The sequence below is a fragment of the Hypanus sabinus genome, chromosome 2 (genome assembly GCF_030144855.1).
Source record: "Hypanus sabinus isolate sHypSab1 chromosome 2, sHypSab1.hap1, whole genome shotgun sequence".
Lineage (NCBI taxonomy): Eukaryota > Metazoa > Chordata > Chondrichthyes > Myliobatiformes > Dasyatidae > Hypanus > Hypanus sabinus.
Window position 1 is genome coordinate 196,662,694 of NC_082707.1, and position 21,712 is coordinate 196,684,405.

Consider the following 21,712-nt stretch of genomic DNA (forward strand, 5'->3'; position numbering starts at 1 on the left):
AGATTTATTTTAGAGGAATGAGATTATAGATTTAAAGGGTGGTTAAAGAATAGAGGGACAGTGATCACCCAAAGAACTGCAGTGATATGGAACTCACTGCTTAATAGTAACTGGCGAAGTCTGAGAAAGTTATTTCAGTGAGAACTATTTGTAGTGTTGTGATTTAGAGCTGAAAATCAGGATCAGCCCATACTGGTTCTTTTCCTGAACTGACATAGGTGCAGTTCTCTGAGTTCCCTCCCTTGGCAGGGTAATTTTCTATCATTAGAGGGCCTGACTAAACTAGCAAAAATCTGGGTCAGAATCAATTGGCCAGTCATCAACATTTAGCTGTAAGTGATACTCTGCATTATCTGAGCATACCATGGTTACTGGATTTATAGGATTCCCTAGGCCAACGTCAGCACCATTTGTGAAGAATTACAGGACAAATCACTTTGCCAAGATAACAGGGAAGAGCACAGACTCACAAAAAAAAAAGAGTGCCTTCAAGAGGAGCAGCAACTTAATAGCTTGTAGTGAGCCAGGAGTAAGCTTCCACTTTTCAATCATATTGGTACCTCCCTCCAGCTACCGATCCTCTTTGTTAAGAGTCCAGACAGCAGTAATGATTCGAATACCATGATCTACACTCAGTGGCTACTTTATTAGGTACAGGCGTGGAACACGGTGTGGTCACTGTGGTAACACATCGATTTACTCTCACCTTCCTGTCAGCTTGCACCAGTCTGGCCATTCTCTTTTGACCTCTCATTAATAAGGCACTTTTGTCCACTGAACTGCCACTCTAGATTTTCTTTTCTGTTTTTTGCACTATTCTGCTGTGCATGAAAATCCCAGATGATCAGCAGTTTCTGAGATACTCAAACCACCCCTTTCTGGCATCAATAATCATTTTACAGTCAAAATCACTAAGGTTACATTTCTTCCCCGATTCTGACATTTGGCCTGAACAACTGAACCTCTTGAACATGACTGCATGCTTTTATGCATCAAGTTGATGCCACATGATTAGCTGATTGGACATTTGCATTAATGCATTTAGGGTTAGATGATAAAAGTGGCCAATAATGGTATATTGCCACCACACCTTAAAAAATTGTAGGAAAGTTAGTTTCACATGCATAGCCACAATAACTCCAATATCAAATTTATTAGGCTGTATTAGCCACTAATTGTACAATATTATCAAAGCCCAGCTCACAGTACAATCTCATGTATTACATTCAGGCTTTGACACTATTTGGAAAAATAAACTTAATTCAACCTGTAGACAAATATACTACAGACAGAGTAAATTACACTGATTTTTTTAAAGTTATATCAGACAACTGAATAAATCAATGCAAAGCAAAAGAAACAATGACTCATTGGAAAGCCCATTTGTCTAACTGAAGTATTTTCAGTTTGCAAAAATGGAACTGGAGATGGAGGGTAACATACTGGATATTCCCCAGGTTACTGGAGAACCAGAGATGGGACAATGACCTCAGCATGACAATTATAAAGAAAATAATAGCATTAAATTCTCAAGACCAGATGGCTTCTATTTCAAGCTTTTAAAGTATGACACTGAGAGGTGCCCAAAGGACAACTGTCCAAAGAAGTTTTGTTTTTAGGAAAGTGTTTCTTCAGACTAAAAATAGTGACTCTGTTACTTGAAAAACGGGATGCTAGGAAATTATAGATCAATCAGCCCATGTTGTCAAGAGATCACTGGAGTCTATAATCTAGAATCAAGTGACTAAACATTTAAAAAAAAATCAGTTATCTGGGTATACCAACATAAATTTGTGAAGCATATCATGTCCAATGAATGTGACAACTGAAAAAAAAGGTAAACAGTGTCCTGGACAGGAAAGCTTTGAGAGGTTTTATTTATATCAACTTCCAGTAGGCATCTCATAAAATGCCTCAAAAAAACTGACAGTCAAATTAATGGAACTGAAGCAAATTAACAACCGGATTATAAAATTCCTACAAAATACAGTAGAGTGTGTGGTGATAGAAACTAGCTACAATGATCTGTGCTGCATCTTGAACTGTGTTCTTTGAAGTTAAATGTTCAAACTGGCATTGGTGCCAAGATAGATGTGGTTTAAGCAATATAAATAGAGTCCTAACAGTACACATTTTAATAATTTTAAACCAATTGGCAAAATGCACTTTCACGTAAGGAAATATTGAACCATCCTCTTGAGACCAAGAAACAAAGTCTTTCCTACATTTAAAAGTCCAGAGAAAATGAAGCTTTTTAAAAAAAACTGCAGATGCTGGAAATCTGATATAAAAACAGTAAGACCCAAAACATTGGGCACGTTAAGCAACATCTGTAAAAGAATAAACTTCAGCATTTCTTTTAATGAAGGGTCATCAGCCCAAAAGGTTAACTTTCTTTCTCTTTCCAAAGATGCTGCCTAACCAGCTGGGTGTTTCCAGAATTTTCTGCTTTTATTTCAGAAAGCCCAAGGATTCTTGGGTGCCTTTCTAAATGCCAATGAGTCATACAAATATTCAAATATTACATACATGTACAAACAACAATTGAAAAGGCTAATAGAATACTCAGTTGCATACTTGGAGAGTGAAATACAAGGGACAGAATTTATGCTATGGCAGTTGAAAACTCCGGCAAGACCGCACTAGACAGTTTATCCAATTGCAGAGACGACATCTTAAGGAGGCTTATTTGGCTTTGGTGAGACTGGTAGGAGTAATTTGATCAATATTTTCAAGATATTATAAAAATTTAGATTAGTCAATAAGTTTTTTTTTTCAGTTGGTTAGAAAATCTAGGATTAGACAAAGAACTGGGCTTTTCAAACTACCCTGGAGAAGGGAGAAATTCAGAACTCTTTTCTACATGTAGCAATTGACGTTGGTTCAATTGTTACTTTTAAATCCAAATTAAATTGATTTCTGATGAATAGAAGTGATATAGGAAGGGGTACCAAGTAACAGTTCAGTACTGAAATCACCAAGTGGCAGAATAGGGTCAAGAAGTTGAACTAACTACATCCTTTGTCAGAGTGGCATAAATCTGTCAGCTTGACTGGAATGACAATCACTTGACAATGTAATCTTGTCTTGTAATGTAAGTCAGTAAAAATTCACATACAATTTTATTTTACTTAGAAAAACGCAAGTAGAAATTTCCAAGGGAATATAAATGTGGTGACCACAAGTGCAGTGGTAGTGTCTTCTCAAACCAGGGGCCAGAGTTCAAATCCCAGACTGACAGATATCAGAAAGTAAGGCGGCTCCAGAAGTTAACAAACCTACAATCAAGCTAGAGAGAACAGAGTATAGTAATTGGGGGTATTCATCTGACATTTTCATGAAAAACCCAGCAAAACAACATCTAAATAAAAAAAAGTTGGAACATGCCACGTCAAATTTGAAATGTTGACTCTATTTATCACAAAGGAACTGGAGTTATTCTAACCCCAATGTGCACCTTTTTCACTACCAACAACACAAATCCATAGCCCAGTCTTACATGGCGTTTTTATTGAACAATCCGAAGGCTGGAACAACAATGGAGCTAGGAATAGATAATAACCTGAAATAAATTTGACTTTAAGGGTAACAAATCTTCCCATTTAAAAATAAAATCTTCAACTACTTGTTTGTATGAACATAATACAGTAATACCAGAAAGAATGCAATCGATTCTTTGATGCAGCCGACTTGTGCTAACCAGGTGAGATCAGGTTGAACTGTATCAGGGACCACGTTGCTGCAATAACTAAGGTGTTACAACTGTCAGTCACTTCCTAGCTCTGGGCCCTTCACAGTAACTCCTGAAGTGTGGACAGCAGAATCAGGCAAAGGTGAGATCATTCCCAAAGTCGACGAGCTTTCCTTCTTCACTTGCAGTCATGTTGACAAATGGCCTTTTAAGCAAAGTACTGGGAGAGCAAAACATTGACCCAGAGCACTTTATGGGATAAGAGGGCCTGTTTGAGGATGCAAGCATCACAATAGATTAAGGCACCTAACCTAACTGTTTTTCTAAATGCTGAATTTTACCAGCATTTTTTTTGTGCATACAGATTTCCAGCATCCACAGGATGTTGATTTTTGCCCCAGTTACCTTCCTCTGGCTGCTCCAAGACTGGGTGCAATGTGGCCACAAACAACCCACCAGATGGAACAAGGTGCGGGAACATACTGGGGTGTAAGTGGACAAGAAAGCTGGGTGAAGACAGGAGGAGAGGGTGATCAATAGTAAAAACTGAGCTACTCATTCATCTGCACTTAGCATACAGTGCAAACTCAGCAGGAAAGTACGTACAGTCATTGGGTAAAGGGCACCTGCATTATTGTAAATCTGGTTGTCGGACCCCGTATGACTTCAGGGCCACACTGATCCCTGCAAGAAGCCAAATGCCATTCCACACTTACCGGATAATAAATGTCCATTACCTCAGCCAACCTCGTGTCAAGCCACCTACAGGTGGTAGGCCTGGTGGTGGTGGCGGCGGCGGCGGAGGCCCAGGAGGTTGTCCCCCAGGTGGCACTGTAGGGGGAGGGTAGCTGGTCGGCGGAAGACCCAGTCCTGGAGGAGGTGGCACTGTGTGGGCAGGTGGAATCCGAGGAGGGGGCAAAAATGTAGGATTGTACCCTGGTGGAGGATATCCTGGAGTAGGAGGAGGGATATTAGGTGGATAAGTAGTGGGTGGAGGTACAGATGGATTAGGATAAACATGTGGGTGGTAAGGAACATGAGTTGGTGGTCCATAAGATGGTATGCTTCCATAGGAGGGTCCCTCAGTCTTCATCATAGATTGTAAGCTCTGGAAACCTTCCCCAGACATGTAAGAGCTAGTTGTTGACATTCCCATGATATAGGCGGCAGATGGTGGCGGTCGCTGGGGCATCTGTGGCTGTTGATGTGCAGCAGGAGGAAGAAGAGGTGGTGGGATGGTGGCTTTGGCCACTTCAGAGGAGTTTCCTGTGGAAGGTGGCTCACTTTCTATAATGGTGGTCCCCGTGCTTATTGATGGCTTGCGCTCTGGAAGTTAAAAGAGGCAAATTTTATCTTTAGATATTAATAAGTACAGAGGCACAAGCACACACACAAACACACATATAAGGGAACAGTGCAGACAGTATGTCTAATAGCTGGGGATCCTCATACACCAAGGAGCAGTATTTTAGGGGCAGTTTCAATGTGTCTTCAGTGGGTTGTTGGAATGAAATCCATTATCTTCAAGGATTTGGGTGAATGAAATAGATGGAAAGAAGAAAAAGGTCAGAGATTGGCTTGAGGGTCACTTTCAGCTGACCCAGTCAGGAAAGTAAAATTAAGTACTTAGAGCAGTCTAACAATTCAAAACTATATTCGAGATGAATTCTAGTTATCTGAAAACAAAATTATGCTTGATAACTAGTTCACATAGACCAGCTACTTAACCAAAACTGACAGGGCTGAGTTAATCATCTAGATACACTAGGCTTAGAGTGCTGCAGAAAACACAACTCAGACAATGCAGGAATCTAGGAGGATAATATGTGGCATCAGAAGAACATAGTAGACAGCTGAAATGGGAGGGCACATGGCAAGTTAAATTGTATTTCCAACAATTTGGAAGAATATAGATTAAAGAAATACTGATGCAAAATTAACAGGGGTGCAGGAACAGAAAGATCAAAGAGTGTCTACACAACAATTTCTGATGCTGACCACACAGATAAGTTAATACACACTGGCCAAGTGTAAAATTAAGTAACTTTCATTGTTTTTATTATTGAAAGATACAGTACAGCAACAGGCCTTTGTGGCTCAACAAGCCCATTCCAGCCAATTACACCAATGAAACCAATTAACCTCATAATCCGTACATCTTTTGGAATGTGGGAGGAAACTGGAACACTCTGAGGAAATCCATGTGGTCATGAAGTGGACATACAAATAAACTCCTTGCAGACAGCAGCCAGGAATGAACCAGGATTGATGGTGCTACAACAGCATTATATTAACTGCTAAGAAACTGTTCTCAGAAACAGTTGGTCAGTATGGGTATGGGTGCTGGGCAAAAGTAATAATATAAGTATTTTTTATGCAGAAATTTGTCCTGATCTAGAAGACTTTGCCTGAAAAGATTATGAGTATATAGCAAGAGCGTATAGTAAGGCTGATATAAAAAAAAGGTTATGCAAATTGTTACATAGTATGTATTTGTAAAAATGCATCAACTATTCAATTATGCTCCCATTTAGCTTTGGAAGTTATTAGAAGTACTCAAGACTAGGACATGTTGAAAGTAGTCACCATACAAAATGTCCCAGACTTCATTACCTGCAGACAAGCTGTAAATACACATTGTTAGTACCCATGACCAAAGGGCAATATCCTGAATGGAACCTATTTACACTGAGCTCTTAAAATAAAGAGGAAGTTCATGTTCAGTTTATTGTCACTCAACCGTACACACGTATACCGCCAAACTAAACAATGTTCCTCCGGATCAAGATGCACAACACTGTACAAATATCTCACACACAAAGCACAAAGTAATATTACCACAAAAGAAAACAAGCCTGTAGCAAGTCATCACATCAGATTAAGTTAACAATTATAATATGATGAATAAAGCTAGAACTGCTTTTAAAATACAACTTTGCAAAATCAATTATTTGTGATTTCTTGAGTGAACAAGCTTACCTGGAGGAGGATGGTTCGCTGGTGGAAGTGCTGGATGAGGATTTTCCAGTTTGGGAATCTTAGAAGGCTGTACATCTGTAATGAATTGAGAAACATTGATTTACAAGACTACTGCAGTCCGATTAAAATCCAAATTGTTCACTAAAATACTTGCTACTCCTGCCAGAATTACAGTGCACAGGTGATTCTTAATGCCTTCTGAAGTGTGTGTGTGTCAACTTAGTCTTGAATAATAGCTATATATAGCAAAGAAATAGAGTAGTCACCACACATTTATAATCCATTCAAGCTTTCTCCCGTCTTTTCTCATCAATCAGCATTAATTTTATTTTCTTTTCTTTTGCATCCTTGTCCACAGTCCCACTAATGGAATCTACACTGTTTGTTTCAACCACCCTGAGAGACAGAGTACCACGTGCTCATTACTCCTTCGGTAAAAGCATTTCTTCAAATTCCTAACACAGTCCCAGTTCTCATCCTGAATTTGTGGCCCCTAATCTATGCTTTACTCCACATGTGGAAAAAGTACTCCCTGTATTCACTCAATCAAAGACTTTCACATTTCAAAAGACCTCAATTAAGTCCCAGCTTCTTCAACTGTCCTGATATGTGTGTGGTGTAGACCTCCATTAGCCTCGATAGACCATGGATTTGTGCCTTGCACAAGCCTGGGCAAGGTATTTTTTTTAAATGGAAGACCGGCAGTTGCCCAAGCTGCAAGTCTGCCCTTTCCACACCACTGATGTTGTCCAAGGGAAGGGCATTATGACCCATACAGCTTGGCACTGGTGTCGTCGCAGAGCAATGTGTGGTTAAGTGCCTTGCTCAAGGAAACACACGCAGCCTCAGCCAAGGCTCGAACTAGCGACCTTCAGATCACTAGGCGAACACCTTAACCACTTGGCCAACCTGATATGTATACTCTCACATTTCAGGTATTATCCTTGTAAATCTTCTCTAGTAATGCTGCATCCTTCTCACAATAGTGACCAGAACCATAAGGAGTTCCCCAGGTGTGGTCCCACCAAGGTTCAATACACATATAGAACTAAAATAACTTTTCACTTTTTGCCTCTTCAAATATAAAGCAGAGAGCTTGATTTGCTCTTTTGATGTCCTCACTAATCTGTGGCATAACTTTAGTAATCAGTCTGTTGATGACAGTCTGAGCTCCCTTTGTCCTTTTCCCTACCTAAATGTAAGAACATAAGAAATAGGAGCAGGAGTTGACAATCTGGCCCATCCAGCCTGCTCCACCATTCAGTAAGATCACCGACCTGTCTTTTCCTCATAACTCTTAATTACCTTACTATGCAAAAAATCTATCCAACCTTGACTTAAAATATATTTACTGAGGTAGCCTCCACTGATTCATTAGGCAGAGAATTCCAGATTCACCACTCTCTGGGAAAAGCAGTTCCTCCCCATCTCTGCTCTAAATCTACTCTCCCAAATCTTGAGGCTATGCCCCCTAGCTCTAGTCTCAACTGTCAGTAGAAACAACTTTCCTGCCTCTATCTAATCTATCCCTTTCATAAGTTTCGAAAAGATGTCTCATTCTTCTGAATTCTAGGCGACTCAATCTCTCATCGTCTAACCGCTCCCCCCTCCACCCCCCCACCAATGTCCGGAATCAACATGGTGAACCTCCTCTGCATTGCCTCTAAAGCCAGTATATCCTTCCTCAAAGTTAGGAGACCAGAATTGCACACAGAACTCCAGGGTGTGGCTTCACCAGTACTTTGTACAGTTGCAGCATAACCTCCCTGTTCTTAAATTAAATCCTTCCAGCAATGAAGGCCACCATCCCATTTGCCTTCTTGATAGCCCAATAACACCTGCAAACCAACCTTTCATGCACAAGCACTCCCAAGTCTCTCTGCATTGCAGCATGCTGCAATTTTTTTACTATTTAATAATCTGCTCTTCCATTTTTCCTTCTAAAGTGGATGACCTCGCATTTTCCAACATTGTACTCTATCTGCCAGTCCCTTGCCCACTCACTTAACCTACCTATTACACTCTGCAGACTCTCCATATCTTCTGCACAATTTGATTTTCCACTCAATTTAACATCATTAGCAAACTTAGGTACACTACACTCGGCCCCCTCTTCCAGATCGTTAATGTGTATTGTGAACGGTGGTGGGCCCAGCACTGACCCCTGTGGCACACCGCTCACCACTGATTGCCAACCAGAGGAACACCCATTTATCCAAACTCTCTGCCTTCTATGAATGAATCAATCCTCTATCCCTGCTAATACATCACCCCAACTCTATGCATCTCTATCATATGGACAAGTCTTTTATGTGGCACCTTATCAAATGCCTTCTGGAAATCCAAGTAAATTATGCCCCCCCGTTCCCCTCTATCCACTGCGCTCATTATATCCTCGAAAACTCCTGTAATTTTGTCAAACTGCTCTTGCCTTTGCTGAATCCATGCTGCATTTGCCTGATGTATCCATTTCTTTCCAGATGCCTCGCTATTTCTTCTTTAATGATAGCTTCAAGCATTTTCCCAACTACAGATGTTAAACTAACTGGCCTATAGTTACTTGCCTTTTGCCGACATCCTTGTTCGAAGTGGCAAGACATTCACTGCCTTCCAATCCGCTGGGACCTACCCGAGTCCAGTGAATTTTAGTAAATTATTATCAAAGCCTCTACTATAATTTCTGCCATATCTTTCAGTACCCTGGATGCATTCCATCATGACCAGGGGTCTTATCTATCTTCAGGACCACAAGTTTGCTCAACACCACCTCTTTAGTGATAGCTATTTTATTGAGGTCATCAACTCCCATAACATCTCTCTTTGGCACGTTAGATGTGTCATCCACTGTGAAGACTATCACAAAATAGTCATTCAAAGCCTCTGCCATTTCCTCATTACCCAATATCAATTCCCCCTCTCATTTTCCAACAGACCTACGTTCACTTTAGCCACCCTTTTCCACTTCATATAATGATAAAGACTTTCACCATCTGTTTTTACATTTTGTGCTAAGTTTTATTTTCATAATCTATCTTACCTTTCTTTATTGCCCACTTAGTTGCTCTTTGTTGCTTTTTAAAGTCTTCTCAATCTTCCAGTTTCCCACTACTCTTGGCGACTTTGTACACGTGAACTTTTAGTTTGATGCCTTCTTTTATTTTCTTAGTTATCCAAGGCTGACTTTCCCCACCCTTACTGTCCTTGCTTTTAACTGGAATATACTTTTGTTAAGCGCTGTTCATTTTTCATTGAACAGTCTTCCACTGTTCTTCAACCGTTCCACCATATAGCCTGTATTCCCAGTCTACACTAGCCAAATCCTCCCTCATCCCATTGTAGTCTCCATTGTTTAGGTATAATCTCTGGTTTTAGACCAAACTATTGCACCCTCCATTTGTATGAGAAACTCAATCATACTGTGATCAGTCTTTCCAAGAGAATCCCTAACTACAAGATCACTAATTTTACCTGTCTTATGGCATAGGACTAGATTTAAGATAATATGTTCCCTCGTAGGTTCAGTAACACGTTGTTCAAGAAAGCCATCATGGATGCATTCTATGAAATCCTCCTCAAGATTGCCTCGACCAACTTGATTCACCCAATCTACGTGCAAGTTAAAGTCCACTGTGATAATTGCTGTTCCATTCTTACATGCCTCAGATATTTCTGTTTATTGCCTGTGCCACTGTCATGTTCTTATTTGGTGGCCAATAGACAACTCCCACCAGTGATTCTAATCTCTACCCAGTTGGATTTAACATTCTGCTCCTTAGATCTTATATCGTCTCTTATTATCACCCCGATCTCATCCTTAATTAAAAGCACTAACCCACCTCCCTTACCTTCCTGCCTATCCTTCCATATTACCTGACAATTAATTCCCAATCCTCTCCACCCTGCAACCACATTTCTATAATGGCCACTAAAACATACCCCTTTGCACTGCTCTGTGCCACAAATTCACTGACCTTGTTTCGAATACTATGGATATTTAGATAAAGTGCCCTTGTACTCAGTGTGCTTTTACAATCTTGTAACCTTTTTCTCCTTTGCACTTTTCTTTACTCCACTCTTTTCTTTTTTATCCTTTGCTTTTTCCTTATCCACACTTTTCTCTTTTACTTTATCCATGCTTCTTTAATCTGCTGATCCACTCCCCTACTATTTAGTTTAAAGTCTATCCACAGACCTACTTATGCGATTTGCTATGATCTAGGTCCCATTGCAGTTCAAATGGAGCCTGTCCCATTGGTGCAGTCTCCTCCTTCCCCAATACTGGTGCCAATTTCTTATGAATTCAAACCCACTTCTCCCAGAACAATTCTTGAGCCACACATTTAACTATCTAATCTTCTTGACCCAATTTACACGTGGCTCAGGTAGTAATCCAGAGATTGCCACCTTTTTAGTTCTGCTTTTTAATTTAGTCCCTAGCTGCCTAAACTCTCACCTACAAGTAACTAAGGTGTATTAGCACATATCAGGTGTAGAACCTTACCTACCGATAAGATTACAAGATACAGGAGCAAAATTAGGTCATTCGGTCTATCAAGGTTGCTCACACATTCAATCAGTTCTGATTTTTTCTCCTCAATCCTATTTTCTCACTTTTTCCCATAATGCTTGACCCCCTTACCAATCAAGGACATCACTGCTTAAATATGCCCAATGCAGGCTTCAAAGCCCTGTGTCACAATAAATTGCATAGATTTATCCCTTTTGGCAGCACCTTCTTCCTCATCTTAATATTAATGGGTCATCCCTTTATTCTGAAGCTGTGCCATTGCATCCTAGACTGCTCCACTCTTGAATCATTCTCTGTATGTCCACTCTAATCAGGCCATTCAGTAAGCTTCAATGAGATTCCCTCTCATCTTTCTGAACTTCATTGAGTACAGGTCCAGAGAAATCAAACGTTCCTATACAAAAAGCCTCTCATAGCTGGTATTATTTTTGTGAACCTGCTCGGAACCCTTTCCTTAGGTACGGGAGTCAAAATTGCTCACAATAATCCAAATGTGGTTTGATCATCACCTTATAAAGCCCAACAACAAATCCTAGCTTTTATATTCAAGTCCTCTCGAAATAAATGCAAACAATGCATTTGCTTTCATCATTTACAATTTTATTTGTGATTTTCAGTACTGACCATTTCCCTTCCTCTCACCCACACCTCATCTGGTTTCACTGAGAAATTTAGAAATTATTTTTGATTCCAGATTCTAAATGATTAATGTCAACTGTGAGCAATTGTAATTCCAGTACCAACCCTTGTACAATAGGATTATTCACTGCCTCTCCATTGTGAATATCTTTCTTTCTTCACTTTCTGCTTCATCATGGAGTCAGAGTACTTTTGCCCACCATTTGCAAATAGACGACCCATCCAGTCTAACCTTTCCAGCATTTGACACGTATACCTCAGCAATTCCAGTTTTTTTGGTTCTTGCTTTTTAACTATTGTTCCAGCAACCCTTCGACTGTGTTCTAGATTTCAACCACACTCGAGTGCAAGAAAATTCTTTCTAGAATTCTTTCCATTATATCTTATTTATACCCCTCAATGTAGTATAACTCAGTTAAGCCAACCCCTCAACCTTCTTCACCAGGAAAAAACAACCCATCTTATACAGTCTCTCTTTACAGGTGAAATGCTCTCTATCAGGGAAGAGCCCATTGAACCCCCTCTTCAGCTTCTCAAGAGCAGTTGCACCTTGCTTATTGTGTATGGACCTCAACTGCATAGACCACTCCTGCTGTGGTTCAACTAATATTTTATATCATTGTTCGCAATGCCCCTGCTTTTATATTCTACATCCCAGTCAAAAGAGGCAACTTCTCAGATGCCTTCTTAATCACCTACCAACCCCTGCTAGCTTGGGATCCAGAGGGACCTCTGAACTTCCTTGACACTCCCTTGACTCTTCAATGTGAATGCCCTTGCTCTATTGGTCCATTATCATAAGATATAGGAGCAGAATTAGACCATTTGGCCAATCAGGTCTACTCTGCCATTTCATCATGGCTGATCCATTTCTCCCTCAGCCCTAATCTCCTGCCTTCTCCTCACATCCTTTCATGACCTGCCTAATCACAAATCTATTAACCTCTACCTTAAATATTCCCACTGACTTAACCTCCACAGCTGCCTGTGGTAACAAATTCCACAGATTCACCACTCCTGGGCTAAAGAAATTCCTCCTCATCCGCATTCTAAATGGACTGTATCCTCTCACCTTGGACTCCCCCACCATAGGAACATCCCCGGGTGGGGGAATTGAGTACCTCACACATATCAAGGTTAAATTCCATCTGCCAATGCTCTTCTCATATTGTCAGCTTATTAATGTTGTCCTGCAGCCTATGACTACTTTCTTGTTATATTATCAAGTTTTGTCATCTGCAAATGTAGTCATCATACTTATGATGCTCATATCCAAATTAAATGTGTAAAACGCAGAAATGGTCCCAGCATGAATCAGTGATAGCCTTTCCTTCACCAAAATAACCCTTAACCACTGCCACCAATCTCAAATCCAATTTGCCAACTTGCCCGATACTATAGGCTCCGACGTTATGAAAGTTTCCCATTTAGGATCTTGTCAAAGATGATACTTTCATCCATTTAGACTATATTACTGCATTGTTCTGATCAATACAGATATTATTTCTTCAAGTTTTTTCAGTCAAATTGTTCACACAGTTTCCCACCTTGATAAAGACATGCTGATCACCTTTGGTTAATCAGTCCCTTTCCAAGAGGAATCATGTTCCTCAATTTTTCCCACCAGTATCTTCCCTATCAATGACATTAAACTTGCTGGCCTGTAATTACCTGGCTTTTCCCTGTTGCCCTTCTTGAATAAAGGTACAACATTTGCTGTCCTCCAGTCATCTGGCACTTCACCTGCAGTTAGTGAAGATATAAAAATCTGTCAGAGCCCCAGCAATCTCTTCCTCGCCTTCTATAGTGGGTTGGGAACATCTAATCAGGACTTGGAAATCGATACATTGCCTTCCATTTACTGCTACCCCTCCCCAAGTTCTAACATGTGCTTTACTTTAGTGGGTTATATAGGTAGATATTGCTCATGTGACCCCCAATAGGCCTAACCTTTTACCTTGTTACCTGCTTTACCTTTATATACTTACAAGAAGCTTTTGGGATTTCCTTAATCTTGCCCATCAGTGACATTTTCTGCCCCCCTACTCTCCTATGAAAGCACTCTTACAACCTTTAAACTCTTGTTGGGCCTCCTGGGTTTTCAGTTATCTTGCCAAGTTTCCTTTCTTTTCCAACCAACCCTTAATACTCCTTCACGTCTAAGGTTGCTGGGCTTAACTTAACCTTTCATCCATTCTGCAACTGCCCATTGACTATTCAATTTCTGACCATTTTCATTAATCTATTCTGACGCACTTTATAAAAAAAAAGTCCTTTGAAAATCTTCTGAATTTACATCTACTGCATTGATGGAGACACTGTTGACTCTAGATACCTCTTCAAAAGAAAGATAAGTAAGGTTGGTCAAGAAAGACTTTTGCCTATGATAACTTTGCTGACTAATTATTACATTATCTGTCATTACACCTTTCTACATATTCTATTCACCCCTTTAAGAGGGATTCCATACTGTTCAGTGGAAGCTTTATTGACAGGATGGATCTGTACAGTAGAGACTCACAGAGGTAAGGAGTGGGATCCATGCATTCAATGACATATTGAATCACATCTAAATGCAAAGGCCATGATTATAAAATAGGCAGTGTGGCTGACAGGAAAATATGAATTGATTGATTAGTTGGTCATGAGGTGGTAAATGGACCTAATCCAAAAATATAAGAGATAATCCACAGAGGTAAACAAAGTGTGATAATATATAGTAAATGTGAGGACAGCATGTATAGAGAATCAGGGAATGTTAGAAATTGTGACAACAGATGCTTAAAATGTGTGATGGGTAGCTAAGTTATTAAGGTAGCTCCTCGTGTTTTAGACAGTAAAGGCACAAAATACAAAAAGAGAAGCGTGATACCAGAAATGCATAAAATACTAACTACACTCAGATGGATTAATAAATCAGATTTGGTTATATCACATGAAGGATTTGATAACACCAGAGGGTGCTAGTGTTGCCAGTGCTGAGGAATTAGTTATGAGAGGCCGACGACACCATGGGAACTTCCATTGGAATAAGGACACAGAGACATTTTAATTGAGTTGTACAAAATAATGAGCCACTCAGACAGGATGTAAATTACAGACCCATTTTCCCTTAGGGAATAGTGTTGAGGAAAGTCTTTCATACACAAGAAGCGGTGTGGGTATGGAATGTGCTACCCAAAAGGATAGTGTGAAAGAAAACCATCAGTTTGAAAGGGTACTTGGATGAGCTATTGAAGTACAATCAGGGCTATAGGCTGAGAGCAAGGGAGTTGGAAAATCTAAATACTTCTATTTTTGGTTGTCATGAACATAAAAGAACGTCTTTTTGTTAAGTCTCTCTTTTTTTTTAATTGAGTTTATATCTCACATAAAAATAACATCCTGAATGATAAATGAAGGTGCGACTATGAAGATAATTATACTCCAAAAGTACAATACCTATTGTCTTGCCATCTTCCTTTGGAGAAGCAACCTAACAGAGGAAGAGAACAAACAAAAATTCTTAGATTCAACATACCACTGAATTGCCTGTCAAAGAATAGAAACAGTTCGATCACCTTCTGGGTAAAAACAGAAGAATTAAGTCACAAGTTACACTTGGTCAGTTGCTATATTTCATTAGGAGTCTGAGGAGATTTGGTATGTCTCCAAAGCCGCTCGTAATTTCTACAGATGTACCGTGGAGAGCATTCTAACTAGCTACATCACCATCCAGTATGGCAGGGTGGGACACTGCACAGGACTGAAATAAACTACAGTAAGTTGTGAACCCAATCAGCTCCATCATAGCCACTAGCACATCTGCCTCAGCATCCAGGACATGCTACAACAAGGGAGGAGATACAAGAGCCTGAAGGCACACTCTCAATGATTCAGGAACAGCTTCTTCCCCTCTGTCATCAGATTTCTGAATGGACATTGAACTGAAAGTAGTGACTCCACATTTACAACATTTCACTCACCGCAGCTCGTTTGATCTGTCGAGGTGGTGTCGACTGAGGCGAAAGTTTCTTGGTCTGTTGCACCTGTACTGGTGGTAGTGGTTGCTCTAAGCTCGGAATGGCTGCTAACTGGTGCTGGGGGGCCTGGGGCATCTGCTGTTGACCCTGGGAATAGAGGTCCAGTATCTGATGGCAAATATCTGCACAAGATCAAAAGCCAAACATCATTTGCTGTAACTTGATTAAAACAGCAGACAGGTCTGAAATACATCAGTCAATAATATAGCTGGTGTAAGCAAACCAAGTCCTAGCTTAGAAAATCAGGCACTGCATGTTTAACAAAATATTAAGGATCTAATCCTGGTATCCAATACATTTCTAAAAATCCTCAGAGAAACATTATTTAAAATCTAGTTTGTACTACAACAGGTTCAGAAAAGGGTAAAACAGCTCTAAGACAGTCTTAAGCAACTGCAGGGGTGGTGGAATGGCTGTAAAATTAATTACCCTTTGGAAACCTGCTGAGAAAACACTAGGTATTCAATCAGATATAGAAAAAATGTATGGTGAGCCTGATGCAGTTTGCACCTATTCAAGGAAATTTCTTCTTCTATGAAAATGATCATTAATGCTCTAGTAAAGGAGTTCCCAACCTGGAGTCCGTGGCATAAAAAAGGTTGGGAACCTCTGCTTTAGTATATTCCAATAGATGTTCTTTCTCTAGCCCACTGATAATGATTGCAGGGATCCCAGCCAAAACTTGTACTGTCCTTGCTTCAGCAATCACACATGCATTTTCCAGTAGTTTGTCACTTGCTAACAGTCCCCTACACTTTACTGGTTGGAAGGCACCCTAGCCAAGGAAGTTACAGGGTTATAAAAGACACGATAATCATTATCACCACTTTTATCCTTAACAGAAAGGCTGAAGGCAATGTATCAGTACTAAGAGAGCAATTGCAATGAATCAACAGAGGCCCAGTATGTGATTCAATCAAATGAATTAACTGGGAACTATACACACATTTTACAACAAATTCCATTTTATTAGATGTTTAGCAAAACTAAAGATATGACTACACTCAATTGGTTAACCCCATGACTTCAATTCTTGCACAAAGGGGTAGATAGTCACTGTTTAAAAAAACAGCAAAAGTTTGCTTCCAAGAATTAGTGCTATCTCAATAATTATACTAACAAGGAACATTAGGAATTCACATTTTTATCTTAGTTTTTATTCATTTAGTTAATTTACGGTGTCCTTTTTTTGCTGCAACAAAATATTTAACAAAATAATCACTTGTGCTCTAGGATAATATAACTTTGAACTTTATTGGTTAAATTATACATAGGTTAAAATACATCTTAGGTTAGATACATGCTTACTTTAAAAAATGATACCATTTTCTTAGTGCTTTTAGACTAAACAAAATCAAATAAAAATCTTTAGAGAGCTTCTGGAGTGCAACTAAAGGGATTGTTTTTTGTGGAAAAACTAACTGAGACACAATGGGCTGCAAGACATGATAACTTTATGATCTTGTGACTGTAAACTGTACCTTCCAGTAATTCAACAGGCACATCCTGTACAAACTGCTCCCACCATCGCCTGTAAATTGGCTTGGCCGACCACTCCTGGATCTCAAATTTACACAGCCTGCCAGCTAGGTACATCACAGCCACTGCAATAATCTCAGGCTCCCACTGAAGACATAGCATAGTGCACAAACTGAAAGAAAAAAATTTACATGTTGTTAAAGGAGCTATCGCAAAGCAGCGTATGAAAAACAAATCCAAAGCCAACATAATGAATTTATCCTTTTAATGTATGATCAGCCTTTCATGGCTATGTTAAGAACAGTACACTTCAGAAGATTGCTTACCTGTCATTTACAAAGGTCCAGGCCATTTGCACCAGCTTTTGAAGTTTGTTTTTATCACCTGCAGAAAGAGAAAATTGGACTAACATTATGTGTAACCTCTAAGCTCAAAACCTATGAATCAAGAAGAAAATAAGTTAGATTTAAGCTTAGAGTTTAGCTACTGCAATGCAAAATAAATTAGTACTTTAGTGCAACAATCTGCTATTTCCACATCAGCTTTGAAAAACATACATCTCAGGAAGTTCTTCCCCTTTACAAGTCATTAATTTACATGAAGTTTCACTTCATCTAGGTTTCTGAACATGGCCCATGATTGATCTGAAGTGTCCATATCCATGACTCAGTAACTCATGTAGCCCCCAGTCATATCCATAAAATTCAAATCGTTGTCCTTATTAAACCCAAGTTTGTGATGTCATGACCATAAGGAAAAGTAGAAGAATTAGGACATTTGGCACTTTTAAGTCTTCATCATTTCATCGTGGCTGATCTATTATCCCCTCAATCCCATTCTTCAGCTTTCTCCCCGTAATCTTTGACTTTGACATCCTTACTAATCAAGAACCTAACAAACTTTGCTTTAAATATATCCTATGACTTGGCTACCAGATATCGGTTGCAATGAATTCCACAGATTTGCCACCGTCTGCCAAAAGAAATTCATCATTTTTATTCCTAATGGATGTCCTTCTATCCTAAAACTGTACCCTCTGGTCCAAGACTTCCCCACTATAGGAAACATCCTCTCCATATCCACTCTATCAAGACTTTTCAGTACTTGACAAGTTTCAATGAGATTGCCCCTTATTTTTCTCAACTTAAGTGAGTATAGGCACAGCATCAAACACTCCTCAAATGTTAATATTTTCATTCCCAGGATCATTATCATGAACTTCTCTAATACCAGCAGCAAATCCTTTTAGATAAGGGGCCCAAAACTGCTCACAGTACTCCAAGTGCAATGCCTTAGAAAGTCTTAGCATTACACCATCTTCCTTGGGCACCATCATCTTTAATGCCAGAAAATTCAAATAGACCAAATGAGTAAACAATACCAAAAAAACAGAATAACCCTAACCCCTCTTCATCATACTGTGGCTTTCAAAGCAAGATTATTAGAACTCAGTGGTCACATGTGGCTCTGAGACTCTAAACTGGACACTTCTTTCATATAACTCAAACAAGTTACATACGATTGTTAAGACTGTGCATAACATATATTTTACATAATATACTGTAGCAGTTCATGCTTCAAGTTTAGATCCCGTAAATGCCCCCAAAACACTGCACTGCATACATGTAAATGTACCACATTAGTTTACTATCAAAGCCAGGAATACACACGTGTAAAGAAGAAAACTGCTTTTGTATCCTTGGTATGTGACCCATATGTTTCAAGTAGGAGAAACTGTTCTGACCATCAAATCAAACTCTAAGAATTTTATATCTTTCAATTAATCTTGATGCGAATAATTGGTGTCTGGCTATGAATCATAGCTAAACAAAACTATACATTTGGTAAACAAAAAAAAAAAAAGATGTGAACGCCCTGTGAAATATACCCCAGCAAAAATCAAACCTTAAGAGGAGGTACTGTCAATTTCGTAAGTTTTTTACTCTGAAAAACTTTGTTCTTGATAGCCCTATTTTACTTAATTTTTTTTTCAAACCTTCTTTGACAGATCAAGCTTTTAGCATATGGAAAAGGAAAGGTATAAAATGTTTTTGTGATTTTTTTTTGAAGGTAGTTTGATGTCTTTCGACCAACTTTCCAACAAATTTAAGTTACCTAAATCTAATTTTTTTTAGATATTTACAAATCAGAAATTTTTTACATAAAGTTCTACCATCTTTCCCCAATTCAACTTCAATGGATTTCTCAGATTTGATTTTTACCTTAAATCCTTGTCAGAAGGGATTAATGGCTTTTATTTATAATATGATTATGAAGATACAACCAGAAATATCAGGTAGAATTAAACAAGAATGGGAAAAAGAACTTCAATATAATATATCAACAGAAAAATGGGAAAAAATTTTACAAATGGTTAATTCTTCTATATGTGCTAAACATGCTTTAATACAATTTAAAATTGTACATAGAGCTCATATGTCTAAAGATAAGCTTGCTCGATTCTATTCTCATATTAACCCTCAATGTGACAGATGTCATTCAGATATGGCTTCATTGACCCACATGTTTTGGTCATGTCCCATTTTATATAACTATTGGAAAGACATATTTGCTACTATTTCCTCAATTTGGAATATCGATTTACAACCTCATTTTATTACTGCAATTTTTGGTATACCAAATGAGGATGGTAATCAGTTTTCCCCTTCAATTAGATGAATGATTGCCTTTGTAACATTAATGGCCAGAAGGTCTATATTACAAAATTGGAAAGAAGTAAATCCTCCTACCACGTTTCAGTGGTTCTCTCAAACTATTTCTTATCTGAGCTTGGAAAAAATTAGAAGCACTATTTTTGACTCATCAATTAAATTTGAAGAAACTTAGGGACCGTTCATTCGACATTTTCATATGAATTAATTTGGCCTCTTCCAGACCTTCTCTCTGTTTATTCTTGTTCAGGTATGGAGTTCCGGAGTTTTTGACACTATCATATACATATAAACTGTTATTATTGCCCATGTTAGTTTAGTTTAGTGTTTTTTTTTCTCAATATATATTTTTTCTTGTATTTTTAATTTTTTTTCTTTTGATGATTATTTTTATTTTTTTCATATATAATTATTATAGGCTTGATTGATTAATGTACTATTTTTTTGTTGATATTTTAATAGGATATTGTTATCTTATTATTAATGTAATTTCAAGTCTATTGCACTTATAACCTATTCATTATTATGTTATGTTTTTTTTATATATGAAACTCAATAAAAAGATTGAAAAAGAAAAAGAGGAGGTACTGTGAAAAGAGGGACAAGCTATTTTAAATGAAAATGTAATTAAATATCTGCAGGTCAATCAACTCCATGTTGAATGGATGAAACCAAAAAAGGAGACTAATGTAGTTTATAATTGCCATGTACCAAATACAAATCTCATTAATTCATGATTTCAGAAGAATAGGAGGTGATCTTACAGAACTATATTCTGCAGGGGCATGGCAAGATAGATTGAGATATTTTCTTCTTGGAGAGTGTCAAATAAAGGAATATGCATACAATAAAAGGGGCAAACATTTAAAACTAAAGTGCATAGGAATTTCTTCATGCAGAAGGTGAACTTGTAACACAGAAGGTTGTGGGAAGTTTTTCCATCCAGAGGTAGCCATCATAAAGCCAAAACAGATCCACCAGTATCCTCCCAGTTTAAACCCACCACCATCTACTCCAGCCTTGTGACAGAAGCCCATCTATCCTAGCATTGCAGCATCACACGAAGTCCATAAAATGTGAACTTGAGATCAAATCTGAACTACTTTGATTTCTGTGCCTCGACATCTTATTGGTGCATTTACAAGACAGTGACAGCTGCTAGGTCAATAAAAGGATGTGACCTCATCCATCAGGAATTAAAAGTTTAGCCTCCCATATTACTAATACATATTCAGATATAGAGTAGTAACCAAGTAAGCCATTGTTTTCAGTGTGAACATCTCATAGATTACACAAAACAGGCTGGTCTTCAGCATCACCATGCACAAATCAAACAAATCCATACAATGAAAAGTCAGCACATTGATTTCAAGACTACAATCTCATTATAAGGATCCAGATGGTCAATTTATTTCTCAAATGTTGTGGTTTACCACATTATAAACTTTAAGTACATAATTACCTTGTAATCATATGGTAAAAATTGAGCCCTAAAGTGACTTTTGATTCTCTTTATTTTAATTGCTATTAATGCTTAACATCAAAAACCTTTTCTTAGTCCTTATTTTCAGTATACATATTTGAAACATGTAACCACCTGAGTTGTTTTGCTTGAAGTATGTGCTCACGTTGCTAAGCCATGCAGTGTTAAAGCAACAAACAGAAGCAAAAAAGATTTAAGACTGCACATTCTCAGCATAAA

General features: G+C 38.6%; 1 protein-coding gene across 4 annotated transcripts in view; it reads right to left on the bottom strand.

Annotated features, from left to right (window-relative positions):
- Positions 1-1,127: 1,127 nt before the first annotated feature.
- ccnk (cyclin K) overlaps positions 1,128-21,712 on the bottom strand; it is a 52,708-nt gene continuing 32,123 nt past the window's right edge. The window contains exons 6-12 of one of the 4 annotated variants that reach the window (XM_059962402.1): positions 17,665-17,722; positions 17,341-17,510; positions 15,803-15,981; positions 15,279-15,312; positions 13,509-13,580; positions 6,671-6,745; positions 1,128-5,017 (exon numbers count right to left, since the gene is read on the bottom strand). In XM_059962402.1, the coding sequence (XP_059818385.1) occupies positions 4,425-5,017; positions 6,671-6,745; positions 13,509-13,580; positions 15,279-15,312; positions 15,803-15,981; positions 17,341-17,510; positions 17,665-17,722 (1,181 nt within the window). In that variant the 3' untranslated portion in view covers positions 1,128-4,424. Of the gene's footprint in view, positions 5,018-6,670; positions 6,746-13,508; positions 13,581-15,278; positions 15,313-15,802; positions 15,982-17,340; positions 17,511-17,664; positions 17,744-21,712 lie in introns of all 4 variants that reach the window. The other 3 variants (XM_059962393.1, XM_059962413.1, XM_059962407.1) reach the window with 3 other exon arrangements.